At 42.6% G+C, this 21,212-nt stretch overlaps 1 protein-coding gene across 4 annotated transcripts in view; it reads right to left on the minus strand.

The window, feature by feature from the left end:
* Positions 1 to 21,212, minus strand: part of RAPH1 (Ras association (RalGDS/AF-6) and pleckstrin homology domains 1) — a 79,299-nt gene that overhangs the window by 35,507 nt on the left and 22,580 nt on the right. For all 4 annotated transcript variants that reach the window (XM_039354901.1, XM_039354910.1, XM_039354930.1 and 1 more), the window contains exons 2-3: positions 1,594 to 1,713; positions 465 to 570 (exon numbers count right to left, since the gene is read on the minus strand). In XM_039354901.1, the coding sequence (XP_039210835.1) occupies positions 465 to 570; positions 1,594 to 1,713 (226 nt within the window). The remainder of the gene's footprint in view (positions 1 to 464; positions 571 to 1,593; positions 1,714 to 21,212) is intronic.

Consider the following 21,212-nt stretch of genomic DNA (forward strand, 5'->3'; position numbering starts at 1 on the left):
TTGTTTTCTCCATAACTTCCACTTCCCAGAGGAAATGGTCAGAGAATAAATTAACTAATTATTCTGGATTCAAATATAAATCAAGCCATATTTAGAACAAGTCAGAATTCACATGCCAATAAACAATGCTTATGGAGAATATTCTACTGACAGAATAAACAATATTCTTTATGGGTGAATTCATATATCATGCTGGGTCAAAACCAAATCAATCACATTATGGCTTAGCATTATCTGTAAATCAAACTACTAATTCATCTAATATGGGTTTAAATTGTTTCTACTCCATAAAATTTTATCAATATTTTATAAAAATTTCAACAGAGAAATTTTCTTTAGAAAAATAGTATGTACTGTATACTTATAGATGAAGTAATAGGTTTCAACAGGATTTTTTGTTTGTTTTGTACTCAAATATATAATTTAAATTATTTCACCTAGGGGGAAAAATCAATCTATCTTACCATTCAGGTTGTACATGGAAAAACGATAAGAGAAATTGGCAATATTAGCATCCTGGCGAAGAGGGGATCTTTTAACTGGTTCCATAGGCTTGTCTGTATCCAAACTCTAAATAAATCAATTTGAGAAAAATAATCAAAACTGTATCATATAAAAACGAACATAAGGAAACAATTACATTTATGCTGGTCCACTCACATTGACAGGGTTTTTTTCTTAGAAAAATTTGTATGTACAAAATGTTTAATGGCTACTAATAATTAATCTAGATCAGAATAAAATAGTTTTATGGATTCAGGCAAGGAAAAATGCCCAAGTGTTTGGAAGTGTATTCATTGTGGGGAAGGGAAATGGGGAATTTGTTGTCCATCTCCTTTTCTGGCCCATTGCCTTGTTGCCTAGGGATAGGGGATTATTGGAGACTTAGGAATTATATAATAAGCCAGAAATCAAAACTCTTGACATAATATTAAGCATACCAAAGTGCTAGAGGTTTATTAGCCTGGTGAGCTGCTTCCAGAGATAGGAAGAACTACATAAGAGCAATCAATCTCTCTTGCTGATATTATCAAGCAATATTATCAAGAGCATTACCCTAAACCAGTGGTTCTCAACCTTTTTAATGCCGCAACCCCCAACCGGTCGTAAGTCGAGGACTACTCAACTGGTCGTAAGTCGAGGACTACTCAACTGGTGCAGCACCGTTTGCAGAATGGGACTTTTGGCGGGCTCAGCAGGGCAGAGACAGCCTGGACAATTCCTATTGGCTTTTGAAAGCCAATAGAATTAGACTCTATTCAAGAGAGTCTATTCTATTGGCTTTCAAAAACCAATAGAATAAAAAGGAGTAGCACAGCTAAGGAAAAGGGGAAAAAAAATGGCGGACTGTGTTGTTTGGCGACCCCCGTGAAATGGTCGTTCGACCCCAAATGGGGTCCCGACCCACAGGTTGAGAACCACTGCCCTAAACCAATCTGCTAGTGGATTGCAGCAGTCACATCAGCTGGAACTAAGGACATTTTTTACTATACACACATTCTCAGGATGCAAGTTACAGAAAGCTGTTATAGTAAGAAAGAGTGATCTCTTTTACTGTTTGCATCTCATAGCATTATAAAAAAAACCTTTAACCTGTGTGAGTTTATCCAACTCTCCAAGCCAAGCACCAAACATCTTATCCAGATCCTGATCTTCTTTATCACTATCTTCTTCTGCACCATGATCAAGTTCTTCATCTGAGAGCTGTTCCATCTAAAAGAGAAAATGATTTTTAGAAATGTAAAGTTATCTGCCATATCATTTGTTCCCACCTACATTAGCAAGCGTGAGTAATAGCGGAGTTGAAATATGAAGGCGAATGTACATGTCCCAGGATAATGCTGCAGGATCCAATCTGTCGGTCATCACTGAGTTGAAATATCTTAGAAGTTGTTCTGTCCATCCCTGATTTTTGCTTCTGACAAACTGCACATGCCATGAGCCAATAGGACTAGCTGGCATATATCTCAGTTTTTCATAGCAGCAAGCCAAAACTATTATTGCTCTTTTCTTTGTATTTCTATTTGGCATAGCTGCATGCTCACTACTCTTTCCCGTTCTGTTTCCCATTCTTCCATAATCTCTTTTTCTTCTCTGAATGCTTAAAGCCTGTTTCATCTTTAAGGGACTAAAAACTTTCCAAATTCCAATGGTGCAGAGTATCTTCCTGAAAGATCAAAAAGGACCAAGAAGGTGCACACTCCCATCCATTTCCTAACAAAGGTTATCCAACTCGAGCAATCAATGGAGAACCAGTCCCATACCCAGCTCAGAAACTAGACTGGAAGGGATAATCCACTTCCTCTAAGCTGGTTTTTAGATGACTCGCTATGTTAGTAGTTCAAATCTTCTTTTGTGATGGTTGGGACAACGGTACCATTTCCTACTTTCCTGTAGTGATGTTTTCTCCCATACAACTTTTCAGATACATAGGACAATTAACACAAAGGTTTGCAACTCCCTCGCTTGTTCTCTTTAATGCTAAATGTCTTTTTCTTTACCCACATAAATGGCTATTGCATTAAAAAGTAGCCTCCTCGTCTAGCAAAATGACCTTGTGCCTTATTGTTTCCTTGCTATTCTCTGACTATCCTGGCTGATTTATTTGCTTAACTAAAGTCAATATTCATGAAACAGGAACTTAGTGAGTAATCCTACTTAGTTAGCTGACCTTCCTACACTATACAAAATGAGTTAGAACAATGTTTGGGTACAGTGTTCACTTACCATCAACTTTTAAAAACTTATGTAAAAACTAAATTAGTTTTGGTTTCTATAGATATTTAAATAAGTACCGTATTTTCCGGCGTATAAGACGACTTTCTAAAGTGTTGAAATTGGCGCTGAAGTCGGGGATCGTCTTATATGCCATCTTATACGCCGGAAATTATGGTAGTTTCCAGCGTATAAGATGACTTTCTAGGCATGGAAATTGGTGCCGAAGTCGGGGGTCGTCTTATACACCGAGTCGCCTTATACACCAGAAATTACGGTACATACTGCTTTTTATAGATTAAACTAGCTTGGATTCCTTTCCAGATTCAGAGAAATATTTCTTAACGTGTGTCTTTAGTATTAAAGAGAATGTGAGACTGCAAATTAAGCTATCAGTGGAACATTGCTATTCACTGTCAAGTAAATGTCATATAAGCTTGAAGAAAACCTCTGTGTCATTTTAGTTTGGAAGAAAGAGGAAGACATTGGCAAAAAAAAAATGTACTGTATTTTCCAACATTGAAACTCTAACCTGATGCTGGTCTTAATAAATCTAAATAATGGAGAACTTAAGCTTAGAAATATTTTGTCATTAAAACAATGAGATTTTTTTTTCACATTATTCTTCTTGCTTAGAAAATATTTTATAAGCATATAAGCTAATACTAATGCATCTGTGTTGTAACAGCATTCAGTGTTTAAATTACAGCACCATCCCATGCCTGATGATGCTCCTCCTGCCACCCATTGCTGCAGGCTGTACTGGCTGGATGTGGTCTGCTGGCTGTAAAATGCCCAGATCTGTATTAGACCAAACTGGGAGCAGTAGATAGCAATTTTGCATTCAGAATGCCAACGTTTCTGGATAGTAGAGTAATTTTCCCAGTGTTGCTCTATAGCTGTAGAACTTCCTTTGTATGTTACTATGAACTGACCCTATAGAATGGAATTTCAAATATAGACTAAATACTCATCAATGTTACTCTGCTGTTTTTAACGATATGCAATAACATGGATTCTTTCTCTGTTCTTTGTCAGAAGTTTTCTAATGATTTAACATCTTCATATATTTCATCTCAATGTTACAACACTGATGTCATGAGCTTTGCCTTAAAATCCAGCATGTAAATATGCTGAATTGTAAGGATTCAAAATTGTTTTAAGGTGTTCCATGTTATTCATATAAATGTAAAATATAAATTTGCCAAGCCAATTTTTAAGTAAACATTAATTATATGCTAGACCTGGACAACTATGAAGATATAATATCCATAATTATGTAGTTTTTCTAAGACAAAGTAGGAACGGAATGTATTTTTTGTCTCTGATTATTTAAACCATGTCATTTCTGGAAGTATTGAAAACAACCTAACTGGTTATTTTCTGACAAAACAAATGCCCAATTTGAGAGAATAGCCAGCATATTTTTGCCAGCTCCTTTTAAAAAAAATATTTTAATTATAGAATTAAAAAGAAAAAAAGTGGATACAAATAAAATAAATCAATAAAAACAGATAAAACACAGACCCAAATAAAATTATTTTTAATGAAAACATTTAGCTACGTCTATAATATATCGTTACATACTGGTGCTTCTTTCAAATCCAAAATGTTGTTCTAGATTTCTTAGTCACCAATTCCAAGTGTCTGTTATTCTAATACAGTAATATGCTGGATTTTATTTTATATTGTTTTAATTGTTTGCCTTAAACTTTCTCTAGATTCCTGGTAGCTGGTCTGGACAGATTCATGCAATGTTCTTGGCAACATTTTCGGAAGTAGATTGCCACTGTCTTCTTCCTAGGTCTGAGATGAAGGGAGTGGCCAAAAGTGACCCAGCTGGCTTCGTGCCTAATTCCCGGTCTTAATCACCAAATCAAACGGTGTCTCTGCTGGCATTAATATATAAGAATTGATGTTTTACCAAGGACAACATCCCCCTATACATTGATTTAAAAAAAAAAGCCACAAGAACTGTTCCTTACAGAAATATATGAACAGTATTATTTCTGGTGCAGAACAAAAAATTCTCAGGCAAAGTTTATATTTAAGGAAGCATTTTGCTTTGTTTCAAGTAGAAGACAGATATATTATCTTGTCAGGACCTTATGATTATTGTCTTAAGGAATACATGTTTAAAACCAAATGAATAGTTTTTCCTCAATAATTTATGTTAGGTTAATGAAAGGGAAGAATGGAAAGCACTCAAAATGCAGGTAATAACCAAGTTAACAACGACAAAGCAGCTTAATATAACTTGTCGAAGATGTGACTGTTCTAGATTTCAACAGAAAGATATGCAACTAAAACTTTTCCTTTGGCTTTTTAACATATGAAGACAGAATTAAAATCTGAATAAGACATGCATGTTATCAATACTGACTGCTGCAAAACTAATAATATCTGGCCACATCCATAATTTGTTTTTCTAAAGGTCAGAGGATTTACAATTATATTTATCCAGGGGAAAGCATAAATTTAATTTTGGTTACAGATTATGAAAGCTTTTAGCAGGCCTAAACATTTATTTATTTCCCCCCAAATCGTACCAAATTTGATTTTATACTAAGAAGTGTCACCAGCTGCCCTGAAATTGGGAGTGGGGGATGGGGGAGGCAAATCTGTCCAGCCTGTAATGCCTCACGAATGGGGAAGGCGAGGACCAGGTCGCCGCCCTACAAATATCCCCAATGGATGCCTGTGATGCCCACGCTGCTGATGTTGCTGAGCCAGTGGCATTGAACTGTCACATGTAAGCACCGTGGATAGAGCCACCACCTGCCTGCAGATGGTATTGGGTGCCAAGCCTTTGTTGAGCCCCTCCAGTAAATACACAAGGATTTTCAGGATGGTGATGGTCGAAAGATCGAGGTGGTTCCTTGTGCACCAGTGGCAAAAATTCTTCCATGAGGAGTCATAGATCTTGTTGGTTGAGGGACATCTTGCGGCCTGAATCATGGAGATAACGCCCACCGGGTAGGACTCTTGTGTCAGGAGCCACTGTTCAAGTGCCAGGTGGCTAACTGGAGCCATTGAGGGTCCGGGTGCTGTAGGGCCCCTTGGCTGAGTGCCACATGATCTGGAGGAATCCTCCACTGCGGAGAGATGGAAAGGCTCACGAGGTTGGCAAACCACGGTCGTCTCGGCCAGTGTGGAGCAACTAATATCACCTCTGCCCGTTCCTGTAGTATCTTCCGGATAACGGCTGGGAGCAAAGGGAGAGGGGAAAAGGCATAGAGCAGGCCCTTGGGCCATGAACTGCTGAGGGTGTCCACCTGCTACGCACCTGGACATGGGAATCGGGAGAAAAACCTCAGGAGCTGGGCATTTGTTGGGGAGGTGAACAGGTCCAGCACTGCGAGTCCGAACCTCTCCGAGATCTCCCTGAATAGATCGGGATGCAGGCGCCACTCTGAGTGGTCCACTGTCGACTTGCTCAGGGAATCCGCCTGCTGGTTTGCCTCTCCTGAGATGTGCTCTGCTTGGAGGGAGGTTGGTTTCTGCCCAAGAATTCAGCAGTTGGGCCTCAGTCATGAGGGACCTGGACCGAGTACCCCCCTGCCAGTTCACATGGGCTTTTGCTGCCACATTGTCTGTGAGCACTAGGACATGTTGTCCTGCCACCCTGTCGCTGAAGTGGTGCAGTGCCAGATGTATGGCCCTGAGCTCTAGCCAGTTTATGTTGTGTTTGAGGTCCGATTGTGACCATTGGCCCTGAGCTAATTGTGAATGTAGGTGTGCCCCCCCCCCCCAGCCGAACAGACTGGTGTCCGTCATTAGGGTAAGTCTGGCTGGTTCCTTGAATAAGGAGCCTTTGGCTACTGCTGGGGAGGTCCACCACTGAAGGGACTCTAGGGTTTGAGGCAGAACCATTACTCTCTGGTTGAAGGAGCTGGTGCCCTGTCTCTGAAATGGGAGTAAGAGCCATTGAAGGGTTCTGGAGTGTAGTCTAGCCCATGGCACTATCCCCATACAGGAAATCATCTTTCCTAACAGTTGGAAGAGTGTGGCCAGGGTGACCACACGCTCCTTCTGTATCTGCCTGACCAGGGCCCGGATGCTGTCTTGACGTTCCGGTGACAGGCAGACCTTGCAGAGATTGGTGTCTATGACTGCTCCTAGGTGAAGGAGGCAGGATGAAGGCTCTGTCTGGCTCTTTTGGAAATTCACCGAGAAACTGTGGTCCTGAATGGTCCTGATGGCCAAAGCTAGGTCCGATCGGGCACTCTGCAAGAAGGTGGACTGGATAAGGATGTCGTCCAGATAACATTGGACCCGTACTGGGACCAGTCTTAGGTGAGCAGCCAGGGCTGCCAAGATTTTGGTAAATACTCTTGGAGCGGATGAAAGACTGAAACATAGAGCCTTGTACTGGTAGTAATGGTTCGCATAACAGAACCTGAGGAACCTCCGATGTTCGGGGAGGATGGGGACGTGAAGGTACACTTCCAAATCACGTCTTCTGATGCTGGCCAGAATGGACTGAAGTTTCTGCATCTTGAACCTTTTGTAGACAAGATGAGAGTTTAGTCCCTTCAGGTCTAGTATTACTCTCCATCCTCCTGAGGTCTTTAATACGACAAAAAGGATGGAGTAGAACCACCTTCCCAGTTGACCAGCCGGTACTTGTTCTACGGCTCTGATTTCCAAAAGTGATGAATGGCTTCGCTCATGAGTCGTACCTTGCTCGGTTTTTGGAGGCTGGGCAAGAAATGAATCGTTCTGGGGAATGGGATGCAAACTTGAGGGGAAGGCCGTACTCGATAGTGTTGAGCACCCAGGTGTCTGTGGTGGTGGCTTCCCATTCGCGAATGAAGGTGAGTTTGCCGCCTATGGGGAGGGCCATCCTGGAGTCACTTGTTTCTTCTGAAAGGACGGCCTCCCCTGCCTCGAAAGGGCCGCTTGGCCTGGAATTGCTGTTGGGGTCTTGGAGCAGGATGTTCTGATTGGTGGTCAGGTCTGGAGTGAAACAGGCAAGGGTATTAAGTCCACTCAGATCCTGGTGCTGACCGAAACGATGGCCTACGTGGGTACGGGTTGGACCGCCCGTCCGTTGAGGTGGGTTAATACCTTATGTTTGTCCCTGTTTTCCACCAAGTAAGGGTTGAGCGCCTCTCCAAATAGTTGCTCACCATGATAGGGGGCGGTCGCCAGGCACCACTTTGATTTTAAGTCCGCTCTCCATTGCTTGAACCATAGGAATCTGTGGGCTGTGATATTAGAGGCTATGGCTCAGAATGAAAATCTGGCGGCATGTAGTGATGCATCCGCCATGTATTCAGATGTGGCCACTAGCTTACCCAGATTCTGATGAGCACGAACCTGGTCCGGGGGAATCATGGCCTGGAGCTCTTGAAGCCATATAATGGAAGTCCTGGCAAAGAAGGAGGATGCCTTCACCGACCATGCCAATGCCTGGTGAGACCTGCGTAAAGAAAACTCAGATTTTCTGTCCTCTGCTTTTAAGGCCTCAACCATGTCTCCTGGCACAGTGGAAGAAGAATTGGTGTTAGCAATTCATCAACTTTCGGAACTTCCAGGAGCTCCGACAAGGCCGGGGCGACGTTGAATAACTTTTTGTCCATTCCCCCTAGAGACGGGAGGGTGCCAGCAGTCCCCCATTGCTTTTGAATGGTGTCCAGGAAAAAGGGGAGACAAGGGATATGTCTTTCCGTGATCGTGGACTCAGAGAAGAGGGGCTTTGAGTTCTGGCTGGTGGGAGAAGCCAGTTGAGGCTCCTGCTCAGGGCAAATTTTGGCCGAGGTAGTTGCTTTCAGTAGAAGTGACTTAAACAAGCCTGGGTCGAATAGACCCACGAAGGGAGAGGGGTCCGGGGCAGACACCTCATCTTCGGATAATTGGATGTCCGTTGACCCGTACATCTCGAGGCCTGAGTCTCTGTCCTGGGAGGAGTGATCGGATGAGACAGATTCAGGGTATCCCTGGGCTTCCGCTCAGTAGTGAGAAGGAGTCGTGGGAGTCACGAATTCTGCCCTGGGCGTCTGGATGAACAAGGATGCCATGCCCTGGGCGAACACTTGAGCTAGTATCGCCTGCAGCTGCTCTGGCCACGCCCCTTGAGGCTCAGTAGGGCGGAGTCCGGCTGCTGTGGGTGTGAATGTGGTCTCTGGCACTGATTGGGCCCTGGGTGAGAGGCCACCCATTGGGGGCTTGGTCCTTGATTGAGAGGTGGGCCTTCTCCCTTCCTAGCTCACCTTCTGGGGACCAGGCCCATTGGACTAGGGAGCCGGATGGGGCCAGCTGCAGGTTAAATAGTGAATCTTCGTGTGGGACCTGGGGAACATGGGCTGTCCCACTGGTGTTCAGTTGTTGAGCCTTGGAGAATTGCTTCTCTAAGTCTATGTGTCTCCTGCTGGACTCTTTCTCTGCTGCCTTAGAGGGCTTCTTACCAGGAACAGCTTTGGCCTTGGCCTTAAACTTTCCTGCAGCCTCCAACTTGGAGGACTTGGGATTCCCTGGCATGGGAATGGCACGGGCACCCCACGCAATCTGCCATCACGACTGAGATCCCTCAGTGTTGTTCTGAGAAGGATCACAAGGTATGGGAGCGGAGCACTGGGTATGGTTGTGATCCCAGGTACTGGCAGGGCCAGTAATTGCTCTAGACTATGGTGGCCGCTGGACCGGGATAGCCTCTCGCGCACCAGATTGATCCTGATGGCTATTGATGCCTGAAAGCGCACTGATAGCGCAGTGGTCAGGCGGACGGGGTGGCCAAAATCACGAATTGGTGAGCGCTGGCACACACGTCCCTTGTTAGTGGTAGCAAATCACCTCAGTGACAAGTGCCTGTACCCTCTAATGATTTGAAGTTTAGCAACGGCTAAAGGTCTGGGCTGCAGTGATCTGTGAGCTTACAGGCCAAGCTCCTCTTTAGAACAGTAATAGGAAGGGTGAAGGATCAATGCTGCCTGCAGGGGCTCTGCACCTGTTAAACTACTTTTGTACCTATTGAGCTAAACTTGCCAGTGGCAGAAGGGCCCCTGCACTGGGAGAGATTAGCTGGAGGCCGGGTCATCCGGAAGCTAGGTCAAAATGGTGGCTGCCGGACAAGGGCCGCAGCGGAGCTGCCTGAGCCTGCTAGGCCTGAGCGTTGGATCGGGCCAAAATTCAGAGCCCTGCCACTCGGCTGGTCTCCTGGCTGTGCCTGTGGCTGCCTGCAAGATTTGGACCCAATGCGACAAACTTTTGTAGGCCCAGCTGTGCTGACCGTGTGGTCCCCAAAATGGTGGCCACAACTTGCCCGCCAAGAACGGGATCACCGCGGGGCCTGGGGGTCGAGGCTTGGCTGGCTGGCCTTGCTGCTGGACTAGCGAAAGTTGCTGGTCCCCTGCGGGCGCTGGACTCCAAGGAAGCTGACTACGCGGTCCCAAAAATGGCGGCTGCAACTGGCATGCCAAAAGTGGGACTGCAGCAGTGGCTTAGAGATGGCAATCAGCTAGCTGCCCCTCAGCTGGCCTCCGTTCCCTCACTTGGAGCAGCGCTGATCTCAGCACTGTATTTGGAATCGGCTGGGGTCCTTGGAGCAGCGCTGATCCTAGTGCTGTATTTGGAATCGGCTGGGCTCTTTGGAGCAGCGCTGATCCCAGCGCTGTATTTGGAATCGGCTGGGGAAGGGTGGGAAGAAATTCTCTGGGTGATTGGAGCAGCGCTGATCTCAGCGCTGTGCATTGGGGTGGAGAACTCATGAAAGGGATAAATGAAAAAAAGGAAAAATACAACCTGCCCAGAAGTCTGATAAAGAAGACAACACAATCGTGTCCTGCTGGGCTGAAGACTAAATCGTGTCTGGGAAACACAGGACCTAGCAGGAGACGTGGCTACTTTGTCAGACTTAGTCTAACTGGGCAGGAAGACAGTCTAAACCCATTTGTGGATTCTCCATCTTCATGCTGGAGAAAGAAACAAACTACAGTCTCACTGATTATAAGAAAACTGAGGCGTGAATCCTATTACCTTCCTTTGAAAGCTACTAATAGCATGCTGAATTTTTACTTGTTTCCCTTGTTTTCATTAATTCACCAAGTCAGGATTGAAATAAAAAGGGAAACAAAAGAGAAGGGAAAGGAATTATACATGTAAATGACAGCTATTCCATTGCTTTACTTCCTAACCTAATGTTAAATAATACATTATTACGGATAATTTATTGTCTTTATTTAATTAAAGTTAAACATCTAACATCTATATAACCAGCAACATATTCATTCACCTATTGTGTTAATATTCGGGGGGGGGGAATACCCATCTGTCACCCAGCAGAAGCCAAGAGCTACTGTACAAAGGGGATGTCATGCACACTTTGCCCCCTTCGTTCTTGCTTTAGGACACTGCATGCAAGCACACCCGTTCACGGTATCAGCATTTACAGAAAAGTGATCAAAATGGACAGGACAGCAGTCCTACCCCTCAATGGGTATAAAATACAGGTATTCCTCAATTTACAACTCCAATTGAGCCCAAAATTTCTGTTGCTAAAGCAAGACAGTTAAATGAATTTTGTCCCATTTACAACCTTTCTTGCTACAATTGTTAAGTGAATCACTGCAGTTGTTAAACTTAGTAGCACGGCTGTCAAGTGAATCTGACTTCCCCATTGACTTTACTTGTCAGAAGGTCACAAAAGATGATCACCAGGACACTGTAACCATCATTAATATGAGTCAGTTTCTAAGCATCTGAATTTTGATTAAGTGAGCACTTATGCGAGTCATTAAGTGTGAAGAACAGTCATAAGTCACTTTTTCAGTTCCATTGTAACTTTGAACAGTCACTAGATGAGCTGTTGTAATTCCACCACTACCTGTAACCAAATGAGAGTAGCTTTGATGAATCTGTTTTGAACAAATGGTATATATATTTTGCCTTTAAAAAGACAGTAAATTCCAGTATCTAATGCCAGTCTAGATCAAAATTTACAATAATCCCTGCAGCAAATCCAATATTTCATATTGTAAAAAGCAGACCTTTTCGTCTTTTGCTTTGTGAGAAAAGAGTTATCACACCTGGCAAAATGTCTTGGACAAAAACTTAGAGAAGCAATTAATCATGTCCATTTCTCCATCTCTAACATTCTCTTGGACTCCAGTTGAGTGCCAATGCTTATATAGGAAGTGAAGGAATGGCTAGCTTTTACTATAGGTAATCCCCGAGTTATGAGCGTTCACTTAATGCTCGAAGTTACGCGATAAGCGCTCCCTAGTGCTTACGAGCAAGTCCCGAAATTACGAATATTGCAGCACCACAGCAGTTGTTTGCCCTTATGAGCAACTGCAGAGGCTCTGCAACATTCACCCTGGTTATTACCTCCCTCCCCACTCCCGCCCTGGGTCTCCCTAGGCACTAGGCCTTCAATACTCACACCCTCCGCATCACTCTGGAGGCCGGATCGGGGCACCAGAGGTCTTTTCTAGGCTGCTGCTGCCCAGCCTGGAGAAGGTCTCTGGTGCCTGGATCAGGTGGCTGGAGGGCCACAGAAGTGTTCCCCCGGCCTCAGATCTGGGTTGCAGTGGTCTGGAAAAGGCCTCTGGCGCCTGGATCCAGTCTCCGGAGGACACAGAAATGACCCGCGGCCTCAGATCCGGGCGGTAGCAGGAGACGGATCTTTTGAAGGTGAGTCTGGCGCGGCATGAAGGGAGGAGGAAGAATGAGGTATCTTAGTGGGTTGGGGAGGCCTTCCCCACCCTGAAATAACTAATGTTCATTTAACGAGCTGTGTGCATCTTAGCGATCAAGGGAGTGATCTTGTTCAAGTTAAGAGATTCACTCCCACAAGTTTTCGAGTTACGAGTGAAATGAGCAGGCTCCATTATACTCATAACTCGAGGACTACCTGTACTTACTATGCAGGGCTGCCTATTTATTTATTTATTTATTTATTTATTTATGAGACTTATATATCGCTTTAAGTGCAAGCACTCTCTAAGCGGTGTATACCAGTAAGCAATGTATATATATATTTACATTGCCTCCAACAATCTGGGTCCTCATTTTACCTACCCCGGAAGGATGGAAGGCTGAGTCAACCTTGAATTGCCTATGACAATTTCTCAGGGTGGAAAAAAGTTAAAGTGACTCTTTTTGCAACTACCCCTGCTCTGTTAACTTTGTGTATAAGCAAAGGGGTGAGAATATGGGCAGGGATATGGAACAAGGGCTGGAAATGAGAATTCAAAGGAATTAATTTGCTTTTTGGGACTTAACAAACCATTGTTACCAGGTTTTGCTGAACAAGGCATTTATCTTTTCCCCTCATCGGTCCTCTATTTACTTCATATTTTTTCTGATGGCCTGGTAAAAATAAATTCTGCATCTGAAGCGCAAATACTCTGGGGACATTGCTCCTGGGAAATAAGATAGTAGCGGATCAGTTCAATCTGACTGCTGTCTATTATACACTACAGCCTGGATGTTAAGCAGAAATAAAACCAGACACACTCTGCCCATAATCTTGCTATCTGAAGACATTGCATACTGAAGGAAATGAAACTGAAATTACCAAATGCCAGTTTAGAGAATGCAAATATTACTCAGACCCAGAAAGTTAAATATGAATGCAAAATTATTAATAAACTGGCTATCTTTTATATTTATACAAGGAAAACCTTTATAAAGAAAAGCTCACTAATGAAAACAACATAGTAGCATTGGGATGCGGCAATTTTTAGGTTACTTTTAAATTGTTATTTTCTTTCTAGTTTTTTCTAAAAGCTGTTCAGTAAGTTAAGAAAAATGAAAATAGTGGTAGCTAGATTATCCACATGAAAGGAAAACTGTACTATAGATGTTTAAGTGAGAACATTGATCATGCTGGACTAAAAAAAAAAAAAAACAAAACAGCAGGGTTATTTAGCAGCTGCTCAAAGATGCCTTTATTTAGATAAACAATGCCTTGTGCTACCAGAATTTCAAGGATCTTCTCCAAACTATCAGAAGAGGCCTTCTGACAGACTGAAAGAACAGCCTAGAATAGGAGGGGATGAGAAGTCAATTCATCAAACTCCTGTTTGTTTGATTTGGGATCCAAGTCACATAACTGTTTAATCAGAATACTTAAAACACTTTGATTTATATTTAGAAATAACCTCCCCTTTAAATACAACTTTGATATTCAAGGTGTACTTAACATTCTAAAATAGAAAATATGCTTTTAGAGTTATATATTAGTCTCACAGAATCAGTCACCAAGTTTCTGGATATTTGCTTTTTTCTAATTCAAGCTTCAAATTAGTCTATACAGCTTTATATTTGGTCCAACTTAACATTCGGGAGCTGTTGCTCTGAAGACTGACGTCCAAAACACAGTCTGCCAAATAAAACACTGCTGACCAAATAAAATGGACTATGCTGGATTTGCAAGTTTCTACTCAAAGGTTGGAACAGCAGAATTTTAAGAGTGGAACAAAAATTATTACAGATTGCTTATGCGCATCTTGTCTTAAACATCTGACATTACAGGACATTAATTTGTATTTTATTTGTTTATAAAAATTTGTAAAAAATACTGTACAGGAACATATAATGAACACAGAACCAAACAGTTCGAAGAATTGTTACTTTGCACAGCTAAATTTAAAATAAAGATTAAATTGACACAAGCAGACTTTTGAGACTGTGTGGGAAAATTTTATATAAAATTTTAAGAGTATGTTTTGGGAGGTAAAAAGTACTCTTAATATTATTGTAGGCATTCTTATTCCTCATCACAATCATGAAGAATCAATGACTATTTCTTTCTTCTAACTACAAATTCATACAAGAACAATCCTAATACAGATGCTCTCTGGTCCTGACACTACTTAGCCTAAAAACAGTGTGCAAGGAGTTGGAAACCATACAATCCACAGTTTAAGAAAAAAATAAAGAAAATACAGAGAAACCTAAATTCAGCACCTTGAAGGAATGAGAGTAACTGTTACTCCCAAATTGCATCATTCACAGTGATTTGCACAATTTGTGTGATGACATCATTAAATGACATAAACTGATGGAACCTATAATGTAAATTTATTGCCTCAGTTTGACTACTTCAGGTGCAACCAACTTATCCATTATTTCTATTTTCAGAAGAAAATGTGTCAGTTGTATCTGAAGTCTACTAAATGGAGTTTGTTAAATCCAGCTTTCAGTCCATATTATCTGTAACTCTGCAATAAAGTAATGATTGCCACATCAGGAAAGGTACCCTTTGTTCAATTGTTGGAATTGTGCCAGACCTGTTTATATGAATGTGTTTAAAAAAATTATTTTAGAGTACAGAGGATGACTGGAGTTTCAATATCAAATTAGTTTTTAAGAAAGGATATTGAGTTTTGCACAATTTCTCTCTCCTCTCATTTACCATTTAGGCAAGTGATAACCTTTAATATTAGTACTTTGTAGTGGATAGCAAAACACATGTTGCATCCATCTCACTGGCTATAAACATAAAGACAGTTCTTGCTTAGTGGTTACCTCATACATCGACTGTTCACAGTCACAATCACAACAGTGATGAAAAAGTAACATTATGACTAGTTCTCGCATTTACAACCTTTGCAGGTCTGTAAAGCAAAGAAAAGCTAAAGTAAGATTATAAGCACAGTCGCAGTTTCATTTAGCATCTGCTTTACTTAATGGCTGAGGTGCCATCCCAACTGTGGTCGCTAAATGAGGACTTCTTATAGTCACAATTACCTTTGTCTCTGATATAAACAGGTTTATTCTTGACTTTTTAAAAAAATTCTTGGCCCTGATAGATTCAGCTGTTCTGGGGAGAAGTATTCAGGTCAATCTGAGAAGAATAGATGATCTGAAGCTATTCCCAAGAATAGCTTATTGTTACTCTTGCAAGCTATGTTGAGGTCAAATTAAATTGGATGCAATGCCTATTAGATGAATCTAAGTTTGTAGGGTCTTAGAATATAGACATGAATACTCAAATGGGTTTGACTGGCTTCCCTTTTTGGTTAATAATATTAAGTTATTGGATTGTGTGAAGTCCGTACTGACTCAGCAATGTAAATGTAGAATAAGCAATATCAGCAACAACATATGAAGCATGGATCAGTGACTGGATCCAAGTATCTATTAGCTTCTCTTCAAAAGAGTATGACCCTATATTTGAAGGCAGAAGTGTGACAACTTCTAAAAGCCATTTACTGGATTGGAAAAATAGGCTGGTAGTAAAAATGTTCTTTTTAAGATGTGGTGAAAGGGGCTAGATTTTTTTTTAATGGTAATGATTTTCTGGGGCCAGCTGAAATAGGGGCCAATCTGGAGTTGGGCACAACAGCTCTGACTAAACTGTTAGATGATCTCATCAAAACAGGAGTGATCATTCTGAATGGCCATGATGCTTTCAATACCACACACCTTAAGGATTAAAGAAAAGCTAGTTTGTCCATCTCAGGAAAATCCAATGCTAAGGAGCAAATCAAAAGGATGAAGTTTCCTTTCTTGGTGGGCTTTCAGAACCAAAAGGAAGTGCCCATTTTATCCAAGGATGGTCGAAAGGAAAGAAAAGTCCCCAGGCAGCAACAACGGGGCTGGATCCAATGAATGAGAGTAGCAAGGTCAGATCAGGGAAGCTTGGGAAAAAAAGCATTGTCCTCAAGCTGATAGTTATTCAGAAGGCGTTCGTTCTTTCTTCCTTCCTTGTTTTTCTTTGAATTTTCTTCTAGGTCTATGACACACAGATATAGGCACAGTCACAGACAGATTCTAAATGAACTCATCTAATAATAAATAAACAAACCAGTTGTGCTCATCCTGGGAAAGGAATTTAGCCGTTAGTCTTGCTGCCAATCCAGCTAATGACAGAAGCAAGTAGTTATTGGCTTCCTTCCTGAAAAATCAGCAGCAGAGAGATTTCTCTGGACTAAGTGGCTGATAGAAAGCATAACTCTTTGGCCTTCCCCCAGGAACTCTGCAGCAGAATTTAGGGAAGGGCTGTGTGTAATATTTGCAGGGCCTCAGTCACTACTTACTTATATAGATACTGGGACCTCAAGACAAACGGGTTGTTAAGTAGGAAGTGACAAGAGTCCCAGGTAAGGAGAGTGGGGTGGCATGGGAGGGTGACAATGGGGGTTGGGGAGGTACTGGGACAGGCAATGCAGCCCATGCACAAGTGCAGGGAGCTCATGAAAAGCATGCTGAGGAGCCATGTGAGTGTAGGGAAGCCAGGGAAACAGGGTGCAGTGCCACACGCACACGCAGAGGCCACGGGAGAGAGGGTGCCCATCGTGTGAGTTCAGCGAGGCCAGAAGGACCTGCTGGAGCTAATTGCAACCTTTTCTACCGGCTTCCCTATTGATTTTGCTTGTGGGAAGCTGGTAGGAGAGTGCAAATGGTAATCACATAACTATGGGGTGTTGTAACCATCTTCAGTGTGAGCCGGTTGCCAAGCACCCAACTTGTGATCATATGACCACAGGCATGGTGCAATGGCCACAACTTCGAGGATTAGTCGTAAGTAACACTTGTTCAGTGCTGAACTGCTGAACTGCAAAATGCTTACCAATGGTAAGTAAGCAAGGACTAGCTTTTCAATTTTAGAAAGCACTATTCAGATAACATATAGCTTCTTTGTTTTTGGCAGCAGGCTTGGCAAAACGAATGGCAAAATGGTGCCTGAAGGCAGTAACAGATTGGATGAAAGTTAGCAAATGGAGGTTCAGTCAGAAACTCTTTTTAGGGAACAGTGTCTGTCTGGTAGATTTATTTCTAAAGCAAACAAACAATCTGGTCAAAATTACCCACACTCTGCAAACTTCTCAATGCCGGACTGTCGTTAAGGATGATTCAGAAACTTGTGCTACTACATAATTAGATTGTGACGGTTTTTATAAGGGTTGTAACGATAGTATTATACTCTCCAATGAATTTCTATGCTTAGTTCAAAATGCTGTTTGTTTCCTTTAGGTTGTTTTGGTTTTTAAAAGTAACCCTATAGTAACATGTTCATATATTTTATGAATGCCTTCAGAGCAATGCTTATAGGGTAAGTGAGGAAGTGATTAGCCACTTAGAGCAGGGGACCCCAGCCCCTGGGCCATGGTCTGGTACTGGTCTGTGGCCTGTTAGGAACCGGGTTGCACAGCTAGAAATGAGCAGTGAAGCGTCATCTATATTTGCAGCCGGCCCCCAGTGCTAGCATCATCTCCCCAGCTCCAGCTCAAATCATCAGGCAGTGTGAACCCTACTGTAAACTGCTCATGCAAGGAATCTAGGTTACGCGCTTCTCCTCCTCCTACCCCCCTGGTCTGTGGGAAAAATTTATCTTCCACAAACTGGACCCTGATGCCAAAAACATTGGGGGCCGCTGACTTAGAGAACTACCTTCTTTAGGCAATAGATGGGGGGGGGGGGGATGAGAAACTTCTTATCTTGGCTCATGCCCTTCCCAGATTGCTGATCACAATAGTTGCTGCATTTCAGCAAAACACAGCCCGGTTCTGGTTGCTTCCCATGTGCTTGATCTACCAGGTGGTATCTTCTACAGCAGCTCTTTTTTTAGATAACTATTACTATTTAATATCAACTATATTTAATAAATGTTGGCTCAAATACAAGTCTAGTAACCTATTTCACCTGATGACCAACAGGTCATATAGTATGCCTTATTTTAATTGTGATGCTTCTGACACGAATAAACAAACATCCAACAGGTAATCCACGACACAAGACCATAATGGAGCCATTACGGTCATATGTGGTGATGGCCATTAAGCAAGATGTCCTTGCTTAATGACCTCCCCCCCTACTCTCTCTGATGCAGTTGTTCATGAATATACCGGTTGTTAAGTGGAGCACGGGATACCTCAGCAGTGGGGGAAGCTCTGGGAGGCCTAGCGCAGGCCCAGGCCTACTTGTTATGGGCCCCCCAAGGTCTCCCTATCCTCTGAGACCCCCATGCTCCACTTCCCACCGCTTGGGGTCACCACAGCCCTTGTCCCTGCTAACCCTAGTCACCAGGTCTTTGCAGACCTACTGGAACCCAGCAAGCTTAGGCCTGATTCCCACCCTACCCCACCCCTTTCCACCTCCACCTCCAAAGCCTTCTGCAGCACTGGAATGGATGATTTCACTGAGTGGCTGTGTGGCCTTATTGAATTATGCCACGTAGCCACATAATAAAGCAATCTATTCTGCTTCAGTACTGCAAAGAGCACGGGGCCCCAGAGTAGTAGTAGTAGTAGTAGTAGTAGTAGTAGTAGTAGTAGTAGTAGTAGTAGTAGTAAAGCATATACATTTTTTTAACAGACGGCCACAGATTATGTTCTTTCTCCTGACTCAGAAAATCATCATAGGATGCAACCATTCTAAACCAAAGAAAGATAGTGTTCAGTTAAACTGAAAAGAGTAAGTAATCACAACATATTGCTTTAATGGTCTTTTGAAGCATTTGCAATAAGAAAAGCATAGGGAGTGAATTAATCAGCTGTTACTATTGCTTCTATTTCCGCATTTGTGTCTGTGCAGATAGTCCTTGAATTAAAACCACAATTAAGACAGAATACCCATTGTTAAGCAGCATGGTGGTTGTTAAGTGAGTCATGGCCAATTTTACAATCTTTTTTGCAACAGTTGGTAAGTGAATCACTGCAATTGTTAAGTGATTCATGTGGCTGTTAAGATTTCCCCACTGGCTTTATTTGTCGGAAGCCAGCTGGAAAGATCACCAATGGCAATCACATGAACCTGGGACAGTGAAACCAGTGTAAATATATGCTGATTGTCAATCACCCAAATTTTGATCACGACTGTGGAAATGCCTCAGTTGTAAGGAAGAGGACCAGTTTTAGGGCACTTACTTCAGTGCCACTGTAACTTTGAACAGTCACTAAATGAATGGTTATAAGTCAAAGATTACCTGTATATATCTACAGACATAACCCACAGGTACACTGTATCTTTTATATCTGCATGCTTTTCAGTCTATCAGATACCATTGATATGAAAACACACAGTATCTTTTAAATAAACTGTTGTTTTAAGAAGCTATAGTTTGGAAAACTCCCTTAATAAAAACATCTATTTATGAAAATATTAAAGAAACATGTTATAAAATCTATTAAACAAAAGTGTGTAAAGATTTAGCATTATTGAAAAGGCAGCAATAATGAACACTTTCTTATTCTTGCTGAAGGGACTCTTTATATAAAGATTTAAGTGGCAATTATGCTAGTGCTTAGCTTTTAGACTCTCTGCCATAAGAGACATTGTTGAATTGTACAATGTGGATACTTATCCAGTAAAACTCCAGAGAAGCTGCCAAATTCCTTTCAACAAGAACTCAGTATCAGCGTTTTAACTGTGGCTTGTTTTTTGTTTTTATAAAGATAGATTCAGTCTTTTAGTTGCTACAGTAAAAACATTTCCCCATACTATAGTGTGTGTGTGTGTGTGTGTGTGTAATTACCACCAAGGCTAAACCCAATGACACTGATTCCAGTTAAGAATTCTTGTTTCATTAACAGTCCATATTTTTTTTGCTAAATTACAGCTATTATAAACTTCTATAAAACAAATGCTTCAAGGAACTAGCAAAAGGAAAAATGCAGACTCTGCCTGCTTATAAGCTTATAAGCATAAGCTTCTTTAATTGGAGTTTTAACAAATTACTGCAAAGAACACTGCATTACTAATGAGTCTCATTCTCCTTAACCCTCAGTCTGAGGTATTTTCCCTGCAGCCATTCATATTTCAGCATATTAACTTTACACAACTCTTTTGAAATCCTTGCTTCTCAAGAACCTTCCCATTCCCTAGCCCATCTCTACTTTTATAAAAACCTGAGGGCAATAATATCTGAAATCAACACTTTATATTTCTTGGAAAAAGTTTAACAATCTGTAGTCATTGGCTATTTATGATGGCCTATCACAGTGATGGCGAACCTTTTAGAGACAGAGTGCCCCAAAACTGCCCCCCCTCCCACTCCACCCCCTGCCCCACCCCCACTCCACCACCCCATCTCCTGCCCCACCTGACCGCAGGGCCACTCACCACCTCCAGGGTCTGCCGCAGTTCGCCCAGGCAGCCCAGCAGCCCTCTGCCCTGCAGCATCAACTGTGCACGATGGGGTGTGAAGGCTGCCTGGCTGCCATATCCTTGGCTGTGCTGCTCCACATGGGCCACGCTCAGGGGCGACTCTCCTTCAGGGGGGCTGCTGGAGAAGAGGGGGTTGTGGGGAGAGGCGAGGCTGGGGCAATGGCACGTGTGCCCACAGTGAGAGCTCCGAGTGCCGCCTCTGGCACCCGTGCCATAGGTGTTCTATCCCAGCCTATTGCCGTCCTTGTTAAAGGCACCAGGACCAAACCGCTGCTGATACAATAGGCTGGAGACTTTAAAACAGTGGTTCTCAACCTGTGGGTCGCGACCCCATTTGGGGTCGAACGACCATTTCACGGGGGTCGCCAAACAACACAGTCCACCATTTTCCCCCTTTTCCTTAGCTGTGCTACTCCCTTTTATTCTGTTGGCTTTTGAAA

The sequence above is a fragment of the Crotalus tigris genome, unplaced genomic scaffold, assembly GCF_016545835.1.
Source record: "Crotalus tigris isolate CLP2741 ecotype Arizona unplaced genomic scaffold, ASM1654583v1 scf7180000017568.13789103, whole genome shotgun sequence".
NCBI lineage: Eukaryota > Metazoa > Chordata > Lepidosauria > Squamata > Viperidae > Crotalus > Crotalus tigris.